The sequence below is a fragment of the Falco biarmicus genome, chromosome 10 (assembly GCF_023638135.1).
Source record: "Falco biarmicus isolate bFalBia1 chromosome 10, bFalBia1.pri, whole genome shotgun sequence".
Classification (NCBI taxonomy): domain Eukaryota; kingdom Metazoa; phylum Chordata; class Aves; order Falconiformes; family Falconidae; genus Falco; species Falco biarmicus.
The window spans coordinates 26,432,426-26,456,161 of NC_079297.1; the positions used below are offsets into that span (position 1 = coordinate 26,432,426).

General features: G+C 42.2%; 1 protein-coding gene across 3 annotated transcripts in view; it reads left to right on the forward strand.

The window, feature by feature from the left end:
- Nucleotides 1–23,736, forward strand: part of KIAA1549L (KIAA1549 like) — a 137,224-nt gene that overhangs the window by 55,568 nt on the left and 57,920 nt on the right. For 2 of the 3 annotated variants that reach the window (XR_008824436.1, XM_056354998.1), the window contains exons 1-9: nucleotides 2,986–6,034; nucleotides 7,413–7,525; nucleotides 8,509–8,728; nucleotides 9,748–9,881; nucleotides 12,277–12,439; nucleotides 15,635–15,694; nucleotides 17,277–17,428; nucleotides 18,930–19,101; nucleotides 22,541–22,704. Coding sequence is in view for 2 of the 3 variants with exons in the window: in XM_056354998.1 (XP_056210973.1) it covers nucleotides 2,992–6,034; nucleotides 7,413–7,525; nucleotides 8,509–8,728; nucleotides 9,748–9,881; nucleotides 12,277–12,439; nucleotides 15,635–15,694; nucleotides 17,277–17,428; nucleotides 18,930–19,101; nucleotides 22,541–22,704 (4,221 nt within the window). In the remaining variant the exon portion in view is untranslated. Of the gene's footprint in view, nucleotides 1–2,323; nucleotides 2,657–2,985; nucleotides 6,035–7,412; nucleotides 7,526–8,508; nucleotides 8,729–9,747; nucleotides 9,882–12,276; nucleotides 12,440–15,634; nucleotides 15,695–17,276; nucleotides 17,429–18,929; nucleotides 19,102–22,540; nucleotides 22,705–23,736 lie in introns of those variants that run through there. The other variant, XM_056355000.1, reaches the window with a different exon arrangement.

Sequence of the window (23,736 nt, forward strand, 5' to 3'; positions counted from 1 at the left end):
GACTCATGTCACTAAGTGCTAGAAGAAATCCCATGTGAAGGCTTTGCATTCACTTTTCAGTGTGGGCTTTCAGTTTAGAGGTGAAATGAGACAGTTCGAGGTGTCACAGATCAGGTAACGACACCTTCATCAGCTGAGATGACCTCACAGAAATTTAAATTGCAGGTTGCCTAAGGCCCAACTTTGCAAAGCACATCATCTAGTTCTTAATTTCAAGCATATGTTTGAATCCATTCTAGTTAAGCAAAATACATGTCTCCTTCTTTCCTACCGTCTGTTAAAAAGCTGCCTGTCTGTAACAGGCAAGGGGAAGCCATCAGAAGAGTCTAAATCACAGTGTGCCTCCCAGCATATGGAAACCTAAAAGAACTGGTGGAGCATGTAGAATATCAGAGAAGGGCCACACCAGTCATTTAGTTCTCTGGTCCTCCAGCGACAGATCACCAGCCACGGCGCAAACACAACAGTGTTACTTCTGTGCTGCAAACATCTCCTGGTGGGCCAGGTTCCCTGGTGGACCCTGCAGCCTCCTGTCCAGCCTGCTGATCTTCTGGTGCAGCTTCATAAAAGCTGATTGGGCTTCCCCTTAACCTGCTCATCTCTCCTTGCTGTAGGTAGCCCTGTGTGTGCTTACCGTGGCTTTTCTCCACAATGCTAGTGTGCAGGTTAGTCTGTGTTAAGTGGAAGGTCTGGGGACTTTTTTGGTTGCTAGGAGGGAAGTGCTCTGTTCTGTTACCCATCCTGGAGCAGCTCCCCTAAACCAATTTGCTTCTGGATTCTATATTCATTCTTGCATTTCAGTGGAGGAAAGATGTCAATGTCCATTCTTCACCATGGCTTAATAAAGCTCTTGAATGCAGGGGTAAAGAGGAAGATCTGTGGTTTGTTTGCTTGGTTTTTTTGGGGGGGGAATGTGTGTTGTGGTGTTTTGTGGAGTTTTTTTTTGTAGAGTGAAAATGCCACGCTGAGTGTAATTCCAGCACGTTCCTGTTGAATGCACACAGGAGCCTGAAGGAGTAGTCTAATCATTTGCTTTGGCCTGTGCATAAGGACGGTGGGTGGTGTAGCACAAGGGTATCGCAAGAAAGAACCTTAGCTTTAAATAGGTGCAGCGTGACCCATTTTCCTCTCTCGTGCTGTATGATGTTCTGCTGCTGGCTCCTCTTCGCGTGGGCTGATCCCCTCTGGTGCTGTTGGCTCTGTTGACCCTTGGGTTCATTGGTGGCTGGAACTAATGTCCAGCTCATTTTATAACCATGTCTCTCAAGGTCTGCCCCTGCTTAATCTTCCATGCCGTTACCCCAAAGTTACTCGTAAGGATATGGAGGAGTTTTTGACATCCTTTGTGTCTGATCCAGATGCAGCGCAGCTGGAGGGAAGGGACTTGCTCCATATTGTGCCTCTGTTTATCTATGCAAAGGGATACGACTTGGCATAGTAGCAAGTGCCAGTACTGAGTTTTGATCTATTGTCTTGGGGGCAGGGGAGAAGCAGAGGGTAACACGCCCCCACCCCCCCACCCCCCTTAAATTTTACTCTTGAGTGATTGTTAATCTTTAAATTAGTAAGAATATGAGACTTCCCATGCTACAATTTTAGAATAACTGTAATCATTTTGAGAAAATAAAGCCTAGGAACATTATGGTGTTGAATGTAGAGTAAACTGGTGTTTGAAATGACGTGTTGTACATCTGCACATATCAAAAAAGGAGTTTAATTTCCTAATTTGGTTTGGATCTTGCCCCCCTTTCCTCATGTTCATCCCTGTTTTATTTTCTCCCTTTTATGTCTGTAATTGCATACATTATTAGAACTGGCAAGATGAGCACCTCCAGATGCATCCTACAGGAACCCAGCCAATGCTGACTTTATTCCCATGTCAGACTGCATGCCAAGTCAGTGAAGCTTGGTTGTCAGAATGTATACTCTTCCTGTGCTGCTTCTAAATCCATCTTCTCACATATTATTTTGACATGGGATGACTAATGATAACCTCAAGAATTGTCCCAAGCTGGAGAAGGTGTTTTTTAGTGTGCTGAACTATCCCAGTTAAAAGCAGTATTTTGAAATAGTATGGTCTAGGAAGCTTTCCTTATTCTTGTGTCAGATGAAACAACTTTGGGCATTTATAATCTATCACGTTGTACCTTTCACTGGTTTTTGTGCTTTTTTTTTTTTTTTTAACTGCCTCTGAATTTTTATGCCCTCTGAGTACAATCACTGATTTTACTAAACATAATGCATTTTGTGTTGTGATTTGTTGCAACAGTAACTCCTCTTCCTTCTGGGGAAGAATATACTCATTTTATTTATTATTTCACAGGTATCAGGCAACAGCATATCAGCGCTGCTCCTTCTACAGGATCTTTTCCTAATTGGAGATCTATACTATCACCGACACGGCCTTCCACAGAAACTAAGACTTCTTCTGTAGCTGATATTTCTATGGGACAGACTTTGGAGAATGCAAACTTGCTTCAGATGATAAAAACAACACTGACTGGCACACGTACGAGGACTCTGGATCAAGCTCATCTGTCACCCACCCTGTATCAAGGCAGTGGAAACAGTGCATCCCAGGAACCCGCTGAAGTTTCAGCTGAGTCACCTCTGAGGTCATCATCTCAAGATGCAGACGAAACAGCTGCTATATCAGGTTTGCCTCAACTTGGTATGTTTGCCACATTGTCCACTACCCCATCACATCTGAGTACAGCTGTGCCATTTCAGCTAATACCATTAGAAACACCCTCCATTTCAAAAGAAAGCACATCAGGATCAGACATGTTTGCTGCTGTTCCATCACCATCATTCTCCTCATTGGTAATTCAGTCACCTCATACCATTAAATTTTCTAAACCAGCTGTACTACCCATCAAAGTGCCTTTGTCTGCAAATCCTGAAGGTTTCTTCAACACAGATTCAGCCAGCTCGCAGGTTAGTGAAAGCAGAAATAGTCCTCTAAGTATGATCACTGTAGTACATTCCGGTATGGTGAATCACAGAAAGGGTCCCCAGTTGTTTATGGGTACCACACCTTTCAATCTGTTTGGATCAAAAACAGTGCATTTCACAGAAACAGTGGGAAAAGGATCTCCTTCAAAAAGGCCCTCTTCTTTGCCTGTACACTCTGATATTCCTGTGTCAAAAATGTACCAGTCTTCCCTGCCAGTAACTTCCAGAAGCCTGTCACGGTTTCCTAATGACAGTATGTATAATGCATCTTCTACTGGAGTAAAACCAAACAGTCAGCCATTTAAGGCAGTGTTGACTGACAGAAATAGTGATACCACTCCTCTGTCATCATCAGTTTTTCAGGATAAAGCAGGGGTTCCTACATCAGTCTTCCATCCTGTGGGTACTCCACATCTAATAATGCAAATGAGTCATCTGCAGTCTTCCACAGCACTGACTAATTGCGCTACAGGCTCTACCAGTGCACCTTTCATGTCATCAGCTTCTGAGAGCCTGGCTGAGGTCTCCAGCTTGACAGAGAGCACATCTTCCCTTTCATTGGCAAAATCACTTGGTCCAGATGCAAAGCACGCTTGTAGTGCAGCGCTGCCAGTACGAGCACTTAGAAGCAAAACAGATTTTCTCTTTAGAAATACAACACGCTCCTCTTTGACAAGCACAAGGTCTGCCTTGCTAACTGAGACAAATGACTCCCTTACTAGGCCAGCACACGCAGATGGTCCCAGTGCAGCAGCAGCCGATAAGGATACTGTGCAAATCCCTTTGACTGTTTCCTTGCATCCCTCTGTGGTGGCTCTGAGTCAGACTTCTGCAGGAGACCTGACCGATGGAGCTCATCAGACAAATGGCATGCAGCTGCCAACTGCTTCTGCACGTACTGTCCCAACTTTGGATGGCTTTCCCATTGCAAGAACAGCTCAACAGCCTTTCACAAGAGGGGTGACAGCAAAGATGTCTGTGAACTTTAACGCTAATAGTGTTCTGCGTTATGGATCTCAGCTTTCAAAAGTTTCTCCTGATATCCAAACCAGTAAACTCCCCAAAGAATCAAAGATACCAGGCACTGTTTTGGAAACAGCCAGGACTAGTTCTGATCTAGCTGCAGTGACTGCATATCTTCCACCTGAAGGTGCAGAAAGTCCAGATGTAACTGCAAATGAAGACAGGAATGTGAGGGCACCCACTGTTGTGACTACACATGCACAATATTCACCTCCAAGAGCTTTAAATCATTCTACCTCTAACCAGACATTACATTCTGTTCATAGAAAGCCGCTCACCTCGCTCTTGCCTTCAGTGTGGGGTACGCTGCCATCACTTGTTTCCATGACAACAGTAATGGACAGCCACAGCTCCAGCTTTTCTGGGATTTCAAATGCTGATTCAAAAAGCAAATTAGGTCCTGTCAGCTCTCCTGAAGTCACAACTTTGGCTTCTACATGGACTAATACAGCACTGCTGTCTTCAGCTGGCGTTAGTGTTCCTTCAGTAAAATCTTCAGTCAAAACAGCAATAAGAGAAGTTCCTCCAAGTAATTCTCCATTGGAAACTGAGCACCATGCACCATACTCAGTAGTTTCAAGTCTGCAAAAGAAAGTTAATACAGATAAGCAGCCACCCTTCTCCACTCCTTCAGCAAACTATATATCTGCAAACTCTAGGCAAAACGTTTTGAATCCACCCTTTGATGGAACAGAGTTGAATAGTTTTCTAGAATCTGATGTAGGTGCATTTGCACTGAAAACATCTCCCATTCGGTATTCATCCCTTGCTACCACTTTGGTACTTGACCCCCTGCAAAAAAACCATGGGAGCACATCTGAAAACATGGCTAATGTCTTCGCTGTTGGGGATGTTCACATCAGTATCCGCTATGAAGCACCTCTCCATTTACATGTGCTTTCTGTTAATGATACAGGTGCTTTCCCTAGCTCTCTAGAATCACAAACTGATGCTGGAAAGATTAAGGACTTTGTCATTAAAGTAGGCACACCACCAACACTGGCTTTTCAGCTCGCTGACAACTTGGTTCTTCCGGCCAGCAATGAAAGCAGTGCCATCCACAGCGTACTGCCACCCGAGTCCCCCTCTCCTGCCACCAAGCCTCCTAGCTCAACTTCCCTGCATAGCTTTATTACAGAAGAAGACATCGGTTCTGGCAATTTGCCAGAATTTGCAGATAACCAATTAGAATCCTCGGGTTATTTGGTTATGGCTGATAAAAATCCAGCTACATTTAGTGTGGAGGAGTGGAACGTGAGTGCTACAAGGCATAGTCTAGTTCCCAGTAATATATCTAATAAAGCTACCAAGGGCATCCCATTGCAAACCCCTACCACCAGTGCTCTGCAGTCAGTCATCATAACTGCTGTCCATGCATCACCAACACAACTAACTTCTCCTTTTTTGTCAACAACCAACTTTACCCATTCTGTCATTACAGTGTTATCTGGAGTATCTTCTGGTGCAATACCTACAGTAGGAACTTCAGAAGCAAAACCACTAACAAGAAAATCATCTCCAGCTTCACCAGTGCCAGCTTCTTCCTTCTTTTCTCTAGGCACTGAAAACACACCTTTGCCATCTGTGATGGCTTTAAGCACACCGATACTGACACTAACAAAAAATAACACTGCCACCAAATTGACATCGGACCCAAGCTCAGTAGGGACACACACAGATTTTCCTTTTGCAACAAGAAACGCAACTGCCTCACACGTGGACATGACAGCTATGCTCATCACCCCTAAAAGCACCACGGTCACAGCTTCCATGCTTGCACCCACAGCACATGTACCAAGGCAGATAGAAACACCAGTAACTGACACCCAGAAGTTCCCAAGCTCAGAAATCACCAAAACATCAACCCCCTATCCACTGACAATTACAGCAGCTTTGACATCTATTACAGCGTCAGCGAAAACAACTAGGCTTCCCCCTACTCCCGTGGAAAACACCTCCGCTCCTCCCGACACCACGGCAGCAGCCGCTTTCGCTAACATGACGGCAGCTCCACCCCTGGATTGCCGGCTCTCCAGGAACCTTATGGTTAAAACAGGTATGTGGGGCCACTGAATTTGCTGACAGGACCTCGCTTGTCTACCTGGGGCAACTGGTGACAAGTGGGAAATACACCACAGTGTCAGAGAGCATGGGGGCATTAGTGGTTTATCTGGGGACGAGGCGGCTGCGCTTACAAACCATGCAGATAGAAGCGGGGTTGCTAGATAGGGATGGCACTGCCTTTATTTTTAGCTTGGGTTGTACAGTGGATGTGTCAAATGAAGGGGTGAGATCAGGTGCTCTGAAGTTGGGTGGGTGACGGCGGGGATCTAGCAGAGCCACCTGTGTGGGTGGACATCCCTGTGTGACACGATGGTTTGGTCTCTGCTTTGCAGTAAGGAGGCTGTGCCGCTGGAGGAGATGGTGCAGTAACCTGCCTCGGTCTCTGGCCCCGTTTACATATGAATACTTAATTCTAGCAATAAAGCTTCATTTGAAAATAATGTTTAGTATTAGAGTTGTGCACTTCAGAATGGGAGGATTTTGAGCTCTCGATGTGAACAGTACCACTTCTGTCTCTGTTGTTTCACAGACAGCTTTTCCTTACTGCAGGAGCTCTGAATGGGAGGGGTCTGGAGAGGCTCCTTGCCCTGGCTTCCTGCGGCCACCTTACAGTTGCACAGCCCACCACCAGAAGATGTGTCTCTCTTGGAGATTGCAGCAAAGAACAGCTACAAAAAAAGAGTTTATGACCTTGTGTAGACCTGAATGATACTGGGGACATTGAACTAAGCAGCTTTTGGACCTAATGTATCTTTAGTAGCTGCTGAATATCTACATCAGTAGCATGATGAGTACAACGCCTGTTTCTAAAGATAGAAGTAGCTTATATACAGTATATGATAGAAAGTACTTAAGCGCAACTATAAAACCCTTTCTGCAAATTATAAGAGAAAAAGAAAAGGCTGGTGACAACGTTAATAAAGACACTGTTACAGACACTTCCTAAAAGGAAAATAAATGTAGCAGTGGAGTAACACATTTCTTTGTTTAGCTCTGGCCGTGAAGGTATGAAGTGCACGTCCTTTACGTAGTCATGCCTGTGTGGCACCAACTCAGTCCCCTGAGCGGCACTGGTCTGTCTGCAGGCAATTGAGTGGCCTCGTACCTTGCTTGGAAAGACAGCGTGGCAAAGCCTTGTTGTTGCTAAAGAAATTGCATTTGTTCGACTCTGAAACCAACAGGCTATTGCCATGGGATGAACAGGGAACTGGGCCCGCTGCTGAGCCGCTGCAGTTCTTGCTGCCTTTGGAGCTGCTGCAGATTCTAGCTGCTTTATCTCCACCCAGCTAGCCCAACATAAAACAATTAAAACCAGCAAACAGTGGCATGGTAATGTCTCCAGCCAACACATGGCTTTTGTTGTTCCACAGTTCTGTTTCTGAACACCAGGAGGATGCTGATCAGCAATTCCTTCAAGGAGAGCGTGAGAAAAGGACTCAACCAAGTGCTGAGACAAGCTTTCAACCAAAACGTCAGCGCTCAGGTAAGCGTGCTGGGCTCACCTGCGTGATCTCACGGACACAGCTCTCCCACCAAGAGAATCCCAGCGGGCTGCAGCTTCAGGGGTGGTTCTGGATGCAGGAAGCCTCTTGGAGGGGAGCGCCAAGCTTTTCCTATAGAAAGCAGGCACAGGTGGCACCCACTCCGGGGGTCTAAAAATATAAGGACTGCTCCAAAGCTTTTACCACTTTACCTGATAAAATCGAAGAGAGAAATGCAAACTTATTTTTGGTATGTTCCCCGAAACGACTATGACAACAACACTTTCTTCCTCCCCCTGCAGCTCGGGAATGACTCCGGTTCACAGTCAGCCAAGCGCTGCTGAGCTCAGCCTGGATCAACTGCAAGAGCAGGGCTGGTAAAGGGGGTGTCATTACTGTCAGTCCACTCACTGGTTTGAAAACCCAGTACCTGACAAGTGCAATTCCACAGGGACAAAATTCCTGAGCAGGGAGAAAACACATTTTATTGAAAATAAACGAGGGTGAAGTGTTCATCACTTTGCAGCTGAATTGCATGAACCTCTGCATAGCTGCGTGTAAGAACAGACTGAGGTGGGTTGCTGGAGCACTCTGCTCTGCAATGCAGGTTCCCGGACACTTAGGCAGGAGTTTGTGCTGAGTCCAAGGCTGTTATGAGTTTACTCCTAAGTTAGTATATTCATAAGTAAAATGTCCCAGTATCTATACATGAATGAAGCCCCAGCCTAAATTAGGGGTGTGTGAGCTGTCGTAGCAAGACTGCAACGTTTCAGTTTGGAGCACGCGCTGCATGGATCGGGTCCAAAGCTCTGAGCAATTCTGCTAATACCATGTGTCTGGTCTGACACTAACTGTTCCTGTAAGGTTTATAGGAAATTACAGCATAAAAAACCCTGCAAGAGGGGCATGTTCAGGATGAGAAGTCCTATCAAATAGTGGTTGAACTGGAGGGGAAAAAAAAAAATCATGTCCTTTTGTGTTTTAGGTCGAAGTCCTGGAGCAATCAAGTAACTTAACAGTTGGTTACTACGTTACACGGGGGAGACTGGTTTTTATGCCCGCTGCTGTGATTGAAAGGCTTCTTGCATATGGCATTAGCAACGCCACAGCAGACATAAAGCAGCACGTACCACATCTCCAGTCCGTGGTAGCCCTGGCCTTGCCATGGAAGCCCCTTCCTGCATACCACTTCCAGCTGAAAACAGGTGAGCGAGGTCCTGCCCGTGCCCAGGGTTGTGTGTTAACAGTTCAGTGCACAGGGATGATTCTCCTCCTCCCTCTTGCCATCCTGCCTCCCATGTTGATGCTCCCGGCACAGGCAGGACAGATGCTGTGTTGTGCATCTCTGCCCTTTGTGATGCTCTGCTGTCACCTCTGCTGCCCTGTTGTGAAATGAAGTGGCGTTGCGTTAGGGATGTCACGGCAGTATGCTTGACTAAGAATTGGTGGTCTGTTGAATAGACTTTAATGGACAGGTTGTGCAGTAACACGTGTGTCTCTTTTGAGAACAGTCAGATGAGAAACATGACTATATGATATAAATATATATCTATCTACACACACAGATTTTTCTGTCTGAACCCATTGGATTTGACCAGGGTCCCAGCTGTCTGACCCAGGCTCACTGTTTAACCCTTCTGTACTGTAGCAAGCATCAGGGCAGAGCAGGTGCAGTGCAGCAGAACAGTGTAAGGTACAAAAGGGCAGAGTGTGCTGTAAAACAACATATCCGATTGTAAAAAGATTTCTTATGTGCGTGTTTACATGTTTATATACACATACTTAGTGCAATTACCTAGTTAAGTACATTTTTTCCTAGCTCAAACAGAATGAGAATCAATATTATGATTGATTATGTCTTGCAAGAACAAATGACCTGCAAGATTTAAGAGTATAACCTGTGTTTTGGAATGATTTCACTCACTGTCTGGCTCTGAGTAAGTATAGGTACATTGAACTGGTCTTACCATCTTATATGTCACTGTTGAAACAATCTCCATTTGTTTGTGAAGGCTACCAGCTCTAATAACGCAATGTAATTCTTACATTTTTGTCTTAATTAAGGCTAGTTTAGCACAGTGCTTGAATGACATAAACCGATCCTATGTGACGTTATCGTCACCTGCTTAATTTGTGACTTGATTGTTTTGCTGTCAGGTATTACAGGAGTTATGCCACCAAGAATATTTTGCCCACATACAAATAGATTTTATTCCTTTTCCAGAGCTGCAGTTTGTGGGTCAAACAGACAATATACAGTCATGCAAATTTGTTCAGACCATGGAGCAGCGGTTACAGAGAGCATTTCAGGATGCTGAAAGAAAGGTCTTAAACACCAGCAACAACTTAACAGTTCAGGTACCATGTTGTGTGGTCTGGCACTGCCTGTTGTCAAACTCTCTGCGTTATTTTTTCGCTATGTGTGTGCTTGTATTTAAACATAAGGCCTTTGATAGCCACTATGGGAGTGAGTTTATGCTTTCATTTGAAAGATTGTTTTATGTATTGCAGGAAAACTTATAAATGCATGAATTACAGAAGACGGTTACTGTTATTTTCATGAATTTGAGTTTTACTGTTTGCAGCTAAATGATTTAAGTGAAGTTCAGATAAAAATAAATATGTAAAAATATGAATCTGGAAGAATATTTTATTATTGTGACACATTAGTTGTTTTCAGTGAGGCTATTCAGGTATAAAGGTAGTGACATACATAGCTGTTTTATAAGATCTGAATTAATGGAATGTATTTCTTTTTTTCCCCTGTGCATTCCAGTTCCATACTCGCAGACCCAAATTCACCGTTAAGGGCTTGGTTTTTGCAGACCTTTATGTGTAATAGTGGGCCAACACCCTTATGCTCTGTGCCATCCTTCAGGGATAAAGAAATTATCCTTTGGGTGATATGATATGTGTTCAACTTAAGATAAAAATCTGTATATGGACTCGTGCTCTTTGGAATAGTTTGTATGTAGGTTACTAGAAGGAAAAAATTGGTTATCAGAGCTCTGCTTAGTTACTTTGGTACTGTTTCTTGTGAGCTTGTGTTCAAACTAGAGGAGCTCAGAAAGGGAGAGAAGTACATGGCAAGAGATGGCCAACCGCAGCAGGTAAAGCGATTATCAAGCTTTTCAATAGCTGGACCCACGATGCTGAGGGGAACTTCATGGTGGCTAATTCACTCATGGCAGAAGTGGCAGATCTCACAAAGCACCTAGGAGATTTTTGTAAAGAACCCTAAAAGAAGGTAGTTTTTGTGGGTATTGCCAACCTAGGAAGTGATAGGAGACAAGACAGAAACTGGGAAGTAAGAGGCTCAAGGGTGCGATCTTCATGATAAATTTTTCTGAAATTATTCCAGTACCGTGCAAGAGACTAAGTGAGACAGAAGACACTATGACGGTTTTAGAGTAATTCCAAACTGAGGAACAGGTCTGGAGCAGATGGAGCTGATTCGGCAAAGGTGTTGCTGCACTGCAGCATTAGAGGGAAGGGCAGCGAGATGGGTGAAAGGCATGAAACAGCTTCCATGCAAGAAGAAATGGAATCGACCATGGTTCTCCAACCATGAGTGGTGTAGTGAATCAGGAGTGATCATTTGGATTTTCCTATAACAGAACTACTCAGGTTTAAATAAAAAGGAGAATCCTTTCAGAGAGTGGGTAATAAAAACTTGAAGGTGTCTGGATGTAACTGGAGCAAAAGTATGGAAGTTACAAAAATCAATTGGCCAGACACATAGAATAAAAAGTCATGGACCCTTTTTAAACCCAAGCATAAAATTTATTACTTGGGCCATAGCTGTGGGCTAACCTTACAATGCAGGGGAGAGTTTCCTCCTCTTGCCCTGTGCTCACTCTCCAGCCACCTGCTCCTGGCTATTTGTAAGTGGATGTCGGCTAGGCAGACCTTTGTCGGACCTTGAACTCTTCTTCTGATGCTTTTATTATACCATGTTACATGTTTTTATGTAGTGATCCAAATCATAAAAATGGGGTATTTAAATAACATTAATGAACGCTGAATGCTATTGGCCCTATCTACAGTATCAGCAGTGAAAAAAATAACCCTCTTATCCCAGGACATGAGTCTTCTGTGAAAACATGGTTTTTTTCTGTTCCTGCCCTGCCTTTGCCCCTCTGCTTCCTGCATGAAACTAGTGTTTGAGCATCTGATCCAGTACTTACTAAACAGAATTGGTCTTTAAATGCATCATTGGATTTGGGCTCAGGGAGAGACTGGCATAGAGCTGAAATGGGGAGGAGAGCAGAAAACTGTAAGATGCTAGGAATGGAAGAGACATGATATCCCTTTATTTCATATGGAAATGGTGTAGGTTTAGATAACTGCGCTAGGAAGGCAGCAAAGAGAGCAAGACATACAGGCCTAATTCCTCTGCCTCAAACACTGAACGTTTTTTCTGATAAGCATCCTCTCCCTCATCTTGCATTTCTGGATAAAAACAGGGAGATGCATTTCCAGCCCGGACTGCACTTTTCCTGCCTGCTGCTGTCCTCCAGTAACTCTGCATGTGTGAAAGTAGGAATTAAAGTATCACGCAAGTAGTTTTACACAATCCTGTTGAGCGAGCTGGATCTAACCCATTGTTCAAGTTAACATTTCCTGGTTTGTCTGCACTGATTTGGTTGGGGTTTTTTTTTTCTGTTTGTTTGTTTTTGTTTGTTTTTTGTTGTTTGTTTTTTTTAACTGAGCTGAAACATAACTACACATTATTTCTTTGCTTTTGTTTCAGATTTTGAACACCTCCAATGTCTCCCAAGCTGTCACTCTGTTTTACGTAGTGAACAATCAAAGCACAACTCTCAATGGCACTATTTCCAGCAACCTTCTTAATCAGCTGTCAGCTGAGCTGGTGGGTTTCTATCTAACCTACCCTCCCCTCACCATTGCAGAATGTAAGTACGTGCTTCCCAGCTCCTTAAGATTAGTCAGTGCCAGGCTTTTGCTTTGCAAGCACCATAAGCTTTGTCATCAAGCTCACAGGTTGTAGGTGGTTTTGCTGACTACTTTTTAAACTATTGTTCTGTTAATAAATAAAAAAAAAAAAGAGGGGGATTAGTTATGGCGGGTGTTCTGGGTTCAGCGTTTGCTTTGGCTGCTAGAAACTGTGGCAGATGATTAAGAAAACCACATATATGCTGTCATCAATAATAAAGCCTGTGCCAGGTTCCAAACAAAAAAATATATTACAGTTTTATATAAAACAAAACATGGAATGTCCCTGGTTCTCCATTTCAGAAAAACTTAGCACAGCATATGACGTTCATCTTCATCAGAGCCCTGTACTTCAGTGGGAGACTCGGCCCCTGGGGCTTGCTGCAGGGGCAGGGCTGGGTAGCACGCTTTGGGGCTGTGTTTAGGTAATGCGTGAGCTCTGTCTACGCTTCTCCGTTTAGAAAGCTGTTGGTGTATTTGATGAACTTCATCCTTAGTTTAAAATGTGGTCTAAGCACTTAAGTATCAATAATTTCCTTGCATTTCAATTGCTTTGAAGAGTCAGAGGTGCAGAGAGCTAGAGGAAGCTGTGTGTGTGGGCAGCCTGTGTGGCCAGTGTGCTCTCTGACTCTGCATGCTGATTTCTCTGAAACAAATAAAGGGACAGGATATTTGATTATGGGGGTTTCTGTTTAATCTGCTTGTTAAACTGTGTGTGAAATGAAGCTCGCTGTAGAGGTGGGGGTATCCGTTTGCTGGGGGAGATCATGCCTGCTGGAAGCGAGAGGAGTCAGGGACGTGCTAGGCACATCAGTTCATAGTAAGGGACTCTGGTTAAGGGAGGGCAGGTTTCAGCTGATCTCACTGTGTGTGAATCTTCATGAGACGCTTGTTAACTTTGAAATACTGTGCTCAAATACCAGTAAAGGTGTGGTTAAGTCTCTGCTAGCTATTAAACTCACTGATAAGGCTAAACCAGTGATGGAGTAGTTTGTAATTTTTCGTTTTACAAGTATTGAAATAATTGGGCACTTAAGGGTAGAACCAAATATGTCTTTATGGTCAGAACACTGAGCTGAGTGGGTTCATAGCTTGAGGTAAAATTACTAAGGAGCTTGTTCATTTTCTGATTCTAAGAAAAAGCAGAACCAGGCTGCTGGAAAGCGAACGCTCAGAAAAACGGAAGTTACCTTTTTTTGTCAGTCCATTTTATTTGCAAACAGCCCAACAGCAGAGTAATTATTTTGTGCAATTCTTCATCAGTTACTTGTACAATGAGCTGTCTGGGGGGTAAGTGGTCATTCTCCAGCATGAGGCAGCTGGGAGTCTCAGCTAACTGGTGATTGTGCAATTCCGTGAAAAGGGAGGGGTGTATATTGTTCTTGAGGCGCTACCTACCTAAACTGGATGTTTGCAAATGAGTAGAAGAAACTGCCTGATGATGGGTTCTTGCACTGCTGAGTGGGCTTCTGAATGGGACTTTGCATTGCAGGGTAAGAGACACATTTCAGGGTAGTCTTGCATTTCCATTGAGTCTTTCCAGAGGTAAGGAAAGGTGGAGGGAAGCTGTTGCCAAAGGGTGTGCTTGGGGATCTAGAAAGGGGTGTACACCATTCATCATCAGACGGGCTCGCTCCTTCTTGTGGCTAGCAGGTGAGCCTGTCTGAAGAGCGCCCTGTGTGCAGGACGTGTCTTCATGGGGCATCCAGGAGCGCAAGGAGAAAGCCCGAGGAAGTTTTGATGATGACTCTGTTCAGCTCCAGTGTTTGGCCTCCCAAATAGGCCTGTTGCATAGGGAAAGGATTATGGTGCTTCTCACAAAGACAATACAGGCATATGCTTGGTAGTTAGGAGCCGTGAAAACCGTTTTGTCACACAGCACGAGTCTTGTGCGGTGTCGCAGTTCTCTGCTGATCCCTGCACATGATGAACTGACCCAATAAAGTCTTTAGCCAGTGCTCCTTTAACAGCTAATGGCTTATATTTCATTTTGGAGTTCTTGGATTTATTCTCAGTGCAGCAGGTATACTGCAAACTCATGAACGTAATGTGCCCGTTGTGTTTATGGCTTTAGACTGATAGCATGTCTTGTGAAAATACTTACTTTGAAGAGTGTTTGATGCTTATTCATGTGGCAGTGTAGTTGTTTCAGTTTATCAAACCAATATTGAGGCTTTTCTCAAAGCGTGTTATTTCCCAGTAGACTCCAGCGGCTTCTCCAGAGCCTTTGCAGTCTGCCGTGGAAATGCACAGCTTGGGATGTGCTGTGAAATCCCTCCTCAAAAGCAGTTCCTGTGCGTCATCAGATCCTTTACAGTGTTTACTATTTCAAGCCACTTTGGAGTTTAAAAATCAAAGTAATTTGATAGCCGTGTATCAACGTGCAAAGCACGGATATTTTCTGAATTAAGTTCCAAGGATGAATGCTTTCCACATTGCATAAATCCATTGAAAAAAATGCTGAGCTGTATAATGAATTAGCAGCATATTGCACTTTACAGCCTAATGCACTTTTGGAGATGGAAGAGCTAAGAAAAGGCATGAAAACGGCAAACATCAGTTTCTCACAGATGTAAACACATATGGTAGCAATACCTTCAATGGTGCAGAGTGAGAGGGCGAGAGTACCGCACGCTAAGGTGTGTTCACAGTTTCGTTAGTCTGGCTTGTAATTCATGTGGCACTGCACTCTGGTGGAATCTGATCCTGGTTTATTTTAATATCATTTTACGTTAAAATTGTGGTCTGAGTTAAGTAAGGGTTAAATCACAGAATCATCATAGAACTCATCTTGTTTTTCCCAGGGAATTATACACAGGGAGAAAGCAGCAGAAATGTATATAACATCGACATCTGCATATTACCTATCATTTTTTAGTAATGGGCAATCCTAGGGTTTGCCCCAGACAATGTGCCAGCCAATATTCTGGCAACAGAAGATGTATGTCCTACTTTGTGCAGCAATGCTCATACTGTTTACACTTGATGTTCTTTTTCAGACAGAAGAGAGACTGTAACCCTGAAAATTATGCTTCTAGATCTCCTCCTGGGCATAGTTAAATTTTATTTATCACTGTCTGGTTAATCAGTTTTGCAACATATAATGTGTAGGATGTTGGAATATTGTGACATAATTTCAACTTTTATTTTTAAAGCTTTGGAGTATCCAAACCTTGATGTCTCAGAGTCAACTAGAGACTACTGGGTGATAACAGGTACTTTTTAATCTCCTTCCCTCCTCCATGCACTTCAGACAATAATTTTTAGTGTTTGTTTATATAAACACATTGGTGCAGTAATTTTGCACAATAATAAGCAAATGCCCACTGAACCTTCCTGCATTCAACTGGGCAAATGTATTTACAATTACTCTTGGGCATAACTGATTTGTCATCTTGAACAGAGATGTCTCCTGCATCTAACACCCACCTCAGAATTTATGACACTTAGGTTTAAGCACTTCCGAGAGCAGCATTATATTCTCAGAGTTGTAAAACACAAATAGGCATGCTTTTTTTTTTTTTTTTTTTGTAATTATTATTCCCTCTCTGGGACTTGGATTTAAATCTGAAATCAAAGGAGGTTTGTAGACATAACCCAGGAAGAAGGGTGATCTGTTACACCCAGGGAGTTTGCCAACTGTCTGGGTCCAGGAGTTTTTGCACCTTTCACCTGAGTCATTAAGCACATAACTCTCTCTTCGTAGAGAAGAAGGTGCAAAGAATGCTATTAGACTTAAAAATACTTGTTTTACCAAAGTCATTTCACTGGCCTCAAACTCTCATTCACAATCATTTTGACTTTACAAGTGATAACTGGGCAAGAAAGAGACCCTTTCCACCCCGACACCTTTAAGTGAGGAGATGCCAAAGCCTTTCTGTGCGTTGTGTCTGTGCCTGGAATTGTTTAATGCTCGGGAGAGCAAGAGAAAAGGAGCCTGGCATGAAACAGGTTGAATTCTACACTCTGCTTCCAAAAGCTGGTGTGATTTGGAGCCTGTTATATCTGTTCATAATTTTGAGATGATAAAAACAAGTTTATGTGGAGATTATGATCCTCTGAAGGGAGTGTTACAGCTCTTCCCATTTGGATCTCGTGAACTTGATGCTCCATTTCGTGCCCTTGCACACTTACTGCAGTGGAGTAGTATGGATATTGCAATGGAAACAGTTTTCAAAAATATCATGGTCGTCCCAAAAGATTTTTTGAAATAACATTGAAAAATCATGCATATGTATGAATTAAATTAGCATGTTATATCACTTTTTTAACTTTATGTAAATTCAGCATCTCTTTAATTTTAAATTCATTTATACTTAGGAAATATTTATTCAGTTTTCAGTGCTTTCAAAGATACGATATTTTTTTTAAAAATGAGTTGTACAAAATCCTAAGTTCAGGTTTCAAAACTGCTGGATGAAAACCCGTGGTTTAGTTAACAGGAGTATCGGACGACAAGCATGACAGGCAGCTCTCAAATGGATTTTAATGTACTACTTTTTACATTGAACATCATAGATTAGGTGCTTCCCAGAGCCATTCTGGTAAACTGAAGGCCCAAAAATTTTTGGGGGATTTTGTTCTCTGAAATGTCATAAACGTTGAGAACAGTCCAGGGGCTGGAACAGAAGCACATTATATCCCCATAGGGAAATTACTTAGGGGGTGTAACAGTGTCCAGCTATTTTTTGTCTAAGCGAGTTATGACATCCCTGTCCCAAACTGTCCTGCAGACCATATGTTACTTTATTTGTCCGCGTAAGATATACTGATGTGTGATTTTCTCCATTCCCACAGTTATTCAAGGGGTCGATATTGCATTACTGGGACTGAACAACCAGAGCTTTGCAAGATTAATGGAGCAGCGTCTGGCCCCGCTGTTTATGATGTCCCATCAGCAAGGAAGGCGATTCAAACGTGCCACTACTGTGGGCAGCTACACTGTGCAGGTGGTCAATGCAACATTGGTTGTACCTAGATGTGTGTTGAAAAACGGGTTTTGTTTGCATGTCTCCATGTGATTTTTGTATTAAGAAAAGAAAGCTGAAACTGGGTTGAGATTTCCTCTCTTTCCATGAATTTCAAAGCAGTGAGTGCAAAACGCATGGCATTACTAATGGGTTTCTTTTGCTGCAGTCAGACGTGTTTGCACGCCTCTCATCTTCTAGAAATTGTCATTAGTTAATCGGTGTTAATAAATATTTTCTCTTTGGTTGCTGTGAGGATTGGTACAAAGTACGTATTTTAGCATAAAGTCTTGTATTCAGCATAACGAAGAGTTCTGGGGGTTTGTTCATTTAAAAAAAAAAATTATGTCCTATGTCTCCCTGACCTCGGTAACTTGATAAATCTAGAACTTCTTTATTCTTTTTTTTTTTGTTTTTGAGAAAAGAAAAAAGAAGTATGAAGCAGTCTTTGTACGGGGTTAGTCATCAAATCATGTGGCCACAGATTACATTATGAATAGCAGATTTCTTCTAGAGAAGAAGGAATTTCAGAGTAATTTATTAATCATCTCTCTTATTTAGCAACATTTCCCATTCAGTATTTTGAAATAATCATATTTTGTTTTCTCACTAATTTATCCAATTGGTGCTAGTTGTGGGAGATTCAAAGAGGATCTGTCTTCAAAAATTGCATGACAAGATTGGTTTTTTAATTACATGATATTTTTCAAGAACTGCTTGTTGAAAGAGATAAAAAGAAATTACTGCTTTTCTCATTTGCCCACAATTCTGTGTGTTCTCCCACTGAAAGAATGTAAAAGGAGAAACCCGTTTTTATTTGCCAAAAGTCTGAACCTTTGTGAAACTTTCCATGGAAGCATGACATATTTTAGTCCACAACACAGTGAAGAGGAATCACAAAACTCCTTTTCCCTCATCATTAGAGGTGTTTCACGGTTCCTCTAATCTCAGCAAAGACAGAGGTACAGTGTAAAAATTCTGCTGGTGTTCTGCAGAATAAAATGGTGAAAGCATGGTTCTCTACTGTCAGGCTGGAATAAAAGGCAATGAGTATAGAAGTAAAATGTGAGTGGCTTTGTCAACTGCAATATGCAGTAAAGTGTATTTTTCAATGTTAGTACAGATTTTAGGAATTCCTTCTTTACAGAGGACTGTAATGTCCAAACATTTGTCCTTTCCTCCTTTTTACTGTGTGCTTTTCTCTAACATAGGGTTTTACCTTGGGATTAGGTTTAAACTTTTTGAAGGCAGCAGTCAGTCCTCGCTAATCTTAATAGCCTGGGTTATCAAGGGGAGAAGCTCTAATCCTGTGAGAATATTTGCATGGGGTTTATGCTTATACTGGGTATTGAAGGAGTTCCCTTGCGTGCGTTGCCTTCAAGTAGCTTCGGGCAGATTTTGCAGTGGAACGATATGAACACAGTTTATTTCTTTCTCTCATTTTCTTTTTTTTTTTCCTTTTTCTTCTTTTTCCCACTGAAAGATGGTAAAAATCCAACGTATCCCAGGACCCAAGGAGCCAGCTGAACTGACATACTATACTTTATACAACGGGAAACCTTTGCTGGGCACTGCAGCTGCCAAAATTTTGAGTACTGTTGACTCCCAGCGGATGGCCTTGACACTGGGTTATGTTATTCAAGTTCAAGCTGATCGTAAGAGTTCCTTTAAAAATTCTGAGGGTTCAGTCTTTTATTTCTTCTTCTTTTTTTGTTTTTTCTTTTGTTTCTAAAAACACCAGTGTAGGTGTGGGGAGCTTCCGTTGATCACACGGGAAATGTCAGGTGCATCTTCCTGAGCAGCTGCTGAGGTTGGGCTGCTCTTTTGCCTGTGGGGGACAGGCTAAGCCTTCATCGTGGTAAATCAAAGCTGTATGCCTATTTATTTAGCCAGTCACTGGTAGATCTAATGTACAACTAATTTACACACATACGGTTCTATGAACTGAACAACTTTATGGAACTGTAAAGTCAGAGTTAATTCTGATGCTAATGAAAGCATGATGTCACAAACTAATGGCTACCACAGCTAAACTGCTAATAAATAACTTAGCCCAAAGGAAAATGTGGAGGGCTATCAAGATGTCCCTTATTTTTGACTGGTTCATAATAATGCAGATTATTTCTATCCCAAAAGGATTATTTTTTTAAAATAATCATTTTAACTAAGAAATTTGTAAAGCGCACCACATGTTTGTTAAAGATGATGTTTAGACCCAAATCAGAAAAGTGGAGGTGAACAGAACTATTTGTGTGCATGGACATTTTTCAGATTCAAGATATGATAGTATCATTCAGAATAATGTGGCCAAAAAAGTAATCTGTCCTTGAAAAGTAAAGTGTTTTCAAATTTCTCTTTTAAGACTTGCATCAGTGCCTGAGTGATTGTGGCCACAGGTGTTTTCTTTAAAAAAAATAATAAAAAAAATATTCCTGCATAGTTGACCCACAGTCGTGAATAAACCTGTGGTACAGCTTGGAGGGTTTTTTTGTGCAATAACAGCTTAATGTATGAATCTATACCTTTAGCTAATTGAATTGCTCCTGTTGCTCTAGGTATTTATCCAAATGGAATTAAAATTATATAATGGACTTCTTTACTGGATCTCCTTACTGGCTAAACAGGATATAAAACGGGACCCCCGGTGCCATTATTTCTGCCTGAAAGAGCAGTGCTATTGAAATAACTGCACGTAATTGTGATAGGAAAAGAAGGGACCACTGTATAACTAATTGACATATCATCCATAAACATATGATTGAGTTAAAATATTAAAGTATGATATAATTTCCAGAGAATGCACTATATACTGTACCCGATCCTTGATTTGATCATGGTCTGTTACTGACTTTAATTGGACTGAACCTGGGGACCTCCATTCCTGCTCCATAAGGTCTAACATTTACATTCTAAATGGCTTTGTTTTCCATGACAACACTTACTTAAAGTAATTTTTGCTAAAGCAGCTATAGATAATACATAGCACTTTCCTAGCTCTTTGTGCAGTTGTGTGATTTGTACGGGTATTTAGGTAACTGTGACATCTGCTGCTCATGTTCTAACTTTGTACTTTCATGGTCCCATAAGGCAGCCTTGTTCATCTGTAGATTTTCATACAAGTTTAATATGCACGGAGTACTGTAAGAAGAGAATATACAGAAATTGAAATTATGACCCTGGGTAACAGAGATTCTGAAGCTAAGTATTTGAAATGTAGGAGGTAGTGCTATCTTTATACCTTATTATGGAAAAAATAAATTCTTTTCATTTTGGACATGGTATTTGTAGGCTGTCTTTGTATTCCCAAAGAAAATACTTTGTGTGCACTTCATTTTTACTCATTATTTCTGTTACAGCAGAGTGAAAAATTCCGTACCAAAATGCAGTAAGAAAAGACATCTACCCTCAGGAGCTCATAGTCTGGTTAGACAAGACAGATGAATAACAACAAAAAATATGGATGTTCCTGTTTTATAAATGAGGGACAGAGTTATAGCAGAATGAAAGGCTTGCTTCAAAATCTGCTGAAGTCTTACTGAGCTGAATGAACTGTGGATTGACTTACTCAAGGTCACACTGGAAGCTGGTAGCTGAATTAAAGCTGTAAGCCAGGATTCATAAATGCCTGTCCTATTAGCCATAAGGTCATAGCTGCCTCTGCATTCCCTAAAAAGTAGAAGTACCATTTTTCAACAACTGTTTGCTGCTCCCACAACAGGAGTCTGTAATTAAAATTACGGTTATCTGATAAAATTCAGATTCAGTTTCCTTCCCCACAGCCCTTTCATACCCCAGCTATATGTCAAAGTCAATAATTTGGAATTGTGCAATTTATTGTCCATTGAAAAGTGAACCTTGAAAGGCTTCAACCTGGCGTTTTGGACAGACTTTAAGCGTGTGGCTACTGTTACACTGTGTGCAAGATGTGTACCCAGCAGTGCTATTCCTACATCACCCAACAAACTACAATGGCTTTGCAAAAAGTTGTAGATCTACAAAAAACTAGGCTGGAGCTTCTGACAGGCTTTCAGCTGGCTTTTGTAACTGCTGCTAAACAAGACGGTATGCGTTTGAAGTCTGATCCTGAAAGATGCTGAGTGCCTCTGACGGCTAATAAGCTCAATGACATTTGGAAGCGCTAGTTCCCTAGGAAATGGGAAAGGCTGCTTTACGCTGGTATTCTCACAATAGCCTGTCCATGCCAGAAACCAGTGGTATGGGAAAATAAATAGAGATAGCATGGTGAAGCCCACAGAATACTTCGCTGAAACAAAATTCAGCATCGTAAGGAGTTTATCTGGTGTTTTTTCCAGAAAGAAATGAGATGAGAGAACCAGGGATGTGTCACAGGAGGATCTCTTATGTGTGTACAAGTTGAAGGTTTATGCTAATAGACTTTATTCTGATAAAATGAAATCTAAAATGCTTTAGCATCATTGTGTTTCTGAAATGCACCCTTTTCCTGGTGCCATTACTAGTATATCTGCAAGTAGGTCTTTCCAATCACATTTCCCCTCCTTCAAAAATGATGGATTCATTTTGACCTTAGCTATGATAAAGTATTTCTAGAGCACAAGAGGAGCCTTTTCGTATTGCCCTGTTGGTATCGATAACAACTATTAGTGTGCTTATAACTTCACTGTTTTTATAAAAGCTCTGCCACTTTACTCTTGCTGAGCGCGTATGTCTTTGACACCGGGTATGCACTTCATGTGTACACTTTTGACACACGTGCTACCTTACTATAAGCTGGTTTAGTGTTTGAAAAATAATTAAGGATTTATTACTGGCATCCTTTTTTCTTTAGTCTGTAAATGAACCAGTGGAGTGATACCTAATATTGCATCTAACTGGGCCTGGGTGTTGATGGCTGCTTTTGCATGTAACTAAGAGAAGAGAGACCAGGGATTTTTGAATTGATCAGTGTTGCTGATTCATTTTTTTACTTAAGGAAGACAAGGCTATAGCTAGATTACTAACAAATCCTTTTATACTAATTATTATATAGAGGCAGTTGAAGGCTGTGTTGGAAACAATTTAAATCTTGCGTTTGCGCGGTGAGACTTAACCACCTTGGTTTGCAATTTTCTGTAGCTGTGGTGAAGAACCCCCCCAACAACCTGTGGATCATTGCAGCGGTGCTGGCTCCCATTGCTGTGGTTACAGTTATCATCATCATCATCACAGCGGTGCTCTGCAGGAAGAACAAGAACGACTTCAAACCGGACACCATGATGAACCTGCCTCAGAGAGCTAAAGTGAGTGACTGATCGATCACTAGATCCACCACGTCTGTTTGCTTTCTGAGGGTTTACCTGTTCCTCTGCGAGATGTAGTTGAGGGATTTGGAATTGAAATGGTTGTTACTCAGAAGTTGGATGTTTGCACTTGTCTTCCTTGATACCACCGGTCACAGCAATCGCCTGTCTGTTTTACTTGGGATGCGCCACCTTCTGCTGCAGCTCACCCCTGGCCGTGAAGGCAGCAGTGACGGAACAAGCGCTATGCAGGGATGTAAGGCGCTGAGCCCTTAGGGCTGAGTAGCCTTTGCTCAGGGCAGTTGCTTCCTTCAGAAAGTTGGGGAAATGGGATGTTATGCTTAAGCCGTGCCAGCAGCACGTCTCCCGTAGGACCTCATCCTCAGACCCATGGCCTGAGCTGCTCCTACCTGCTCAAGTGGCAACGGCTGAAGCTCTGGGCTCTGGCAGCAGTTCAGACCTGGTCCTAACCAGGAGTTCACCCAGCTGCTAATCCAGGAAAGATGTTCTTTGAATTTTTTCAGAAAGCTTTTCCCACTGCTATTTTATTTTCAGATGTCTTGAACTTCCTAATTTATTTGTGGGTATTGTTGGTTGGGTTCAAATGGTTATATTTTCCTTGAAGTTACGAACCCATATCAATTATAAGATGTTTTTTTCCCCAAATCAAATGCATTTCCAGTTTGACTTCCTAACAGAAAAATGTCACAGAATACTAATTTGCCTCTGCAGTGAAAAAAAGTTTGCCATCTCAATGCTACTAAATGGCTCTTAGAGCCACCTAAAGTGAGGGGTTTCTAGCCTACAGAGCCTGTGTGTAAGTCCACTGTTCCTTTGCCTTTTTAGCTGGCTTTGTTCTTCTTCATTGGCACGGGATTGAAATGATAGATTTTTTTCTTTGGTTTCTTAACGCTACAGACAGCAGGATTATTGTGATTTCAGCTCTGTTGCTTCTGCTGAAAAATGTAGATTGGAGGGAGAGCTGAAGGCAGGCATGATGCATATGACAGCTCTTTTCTCCTCATCTTAGGT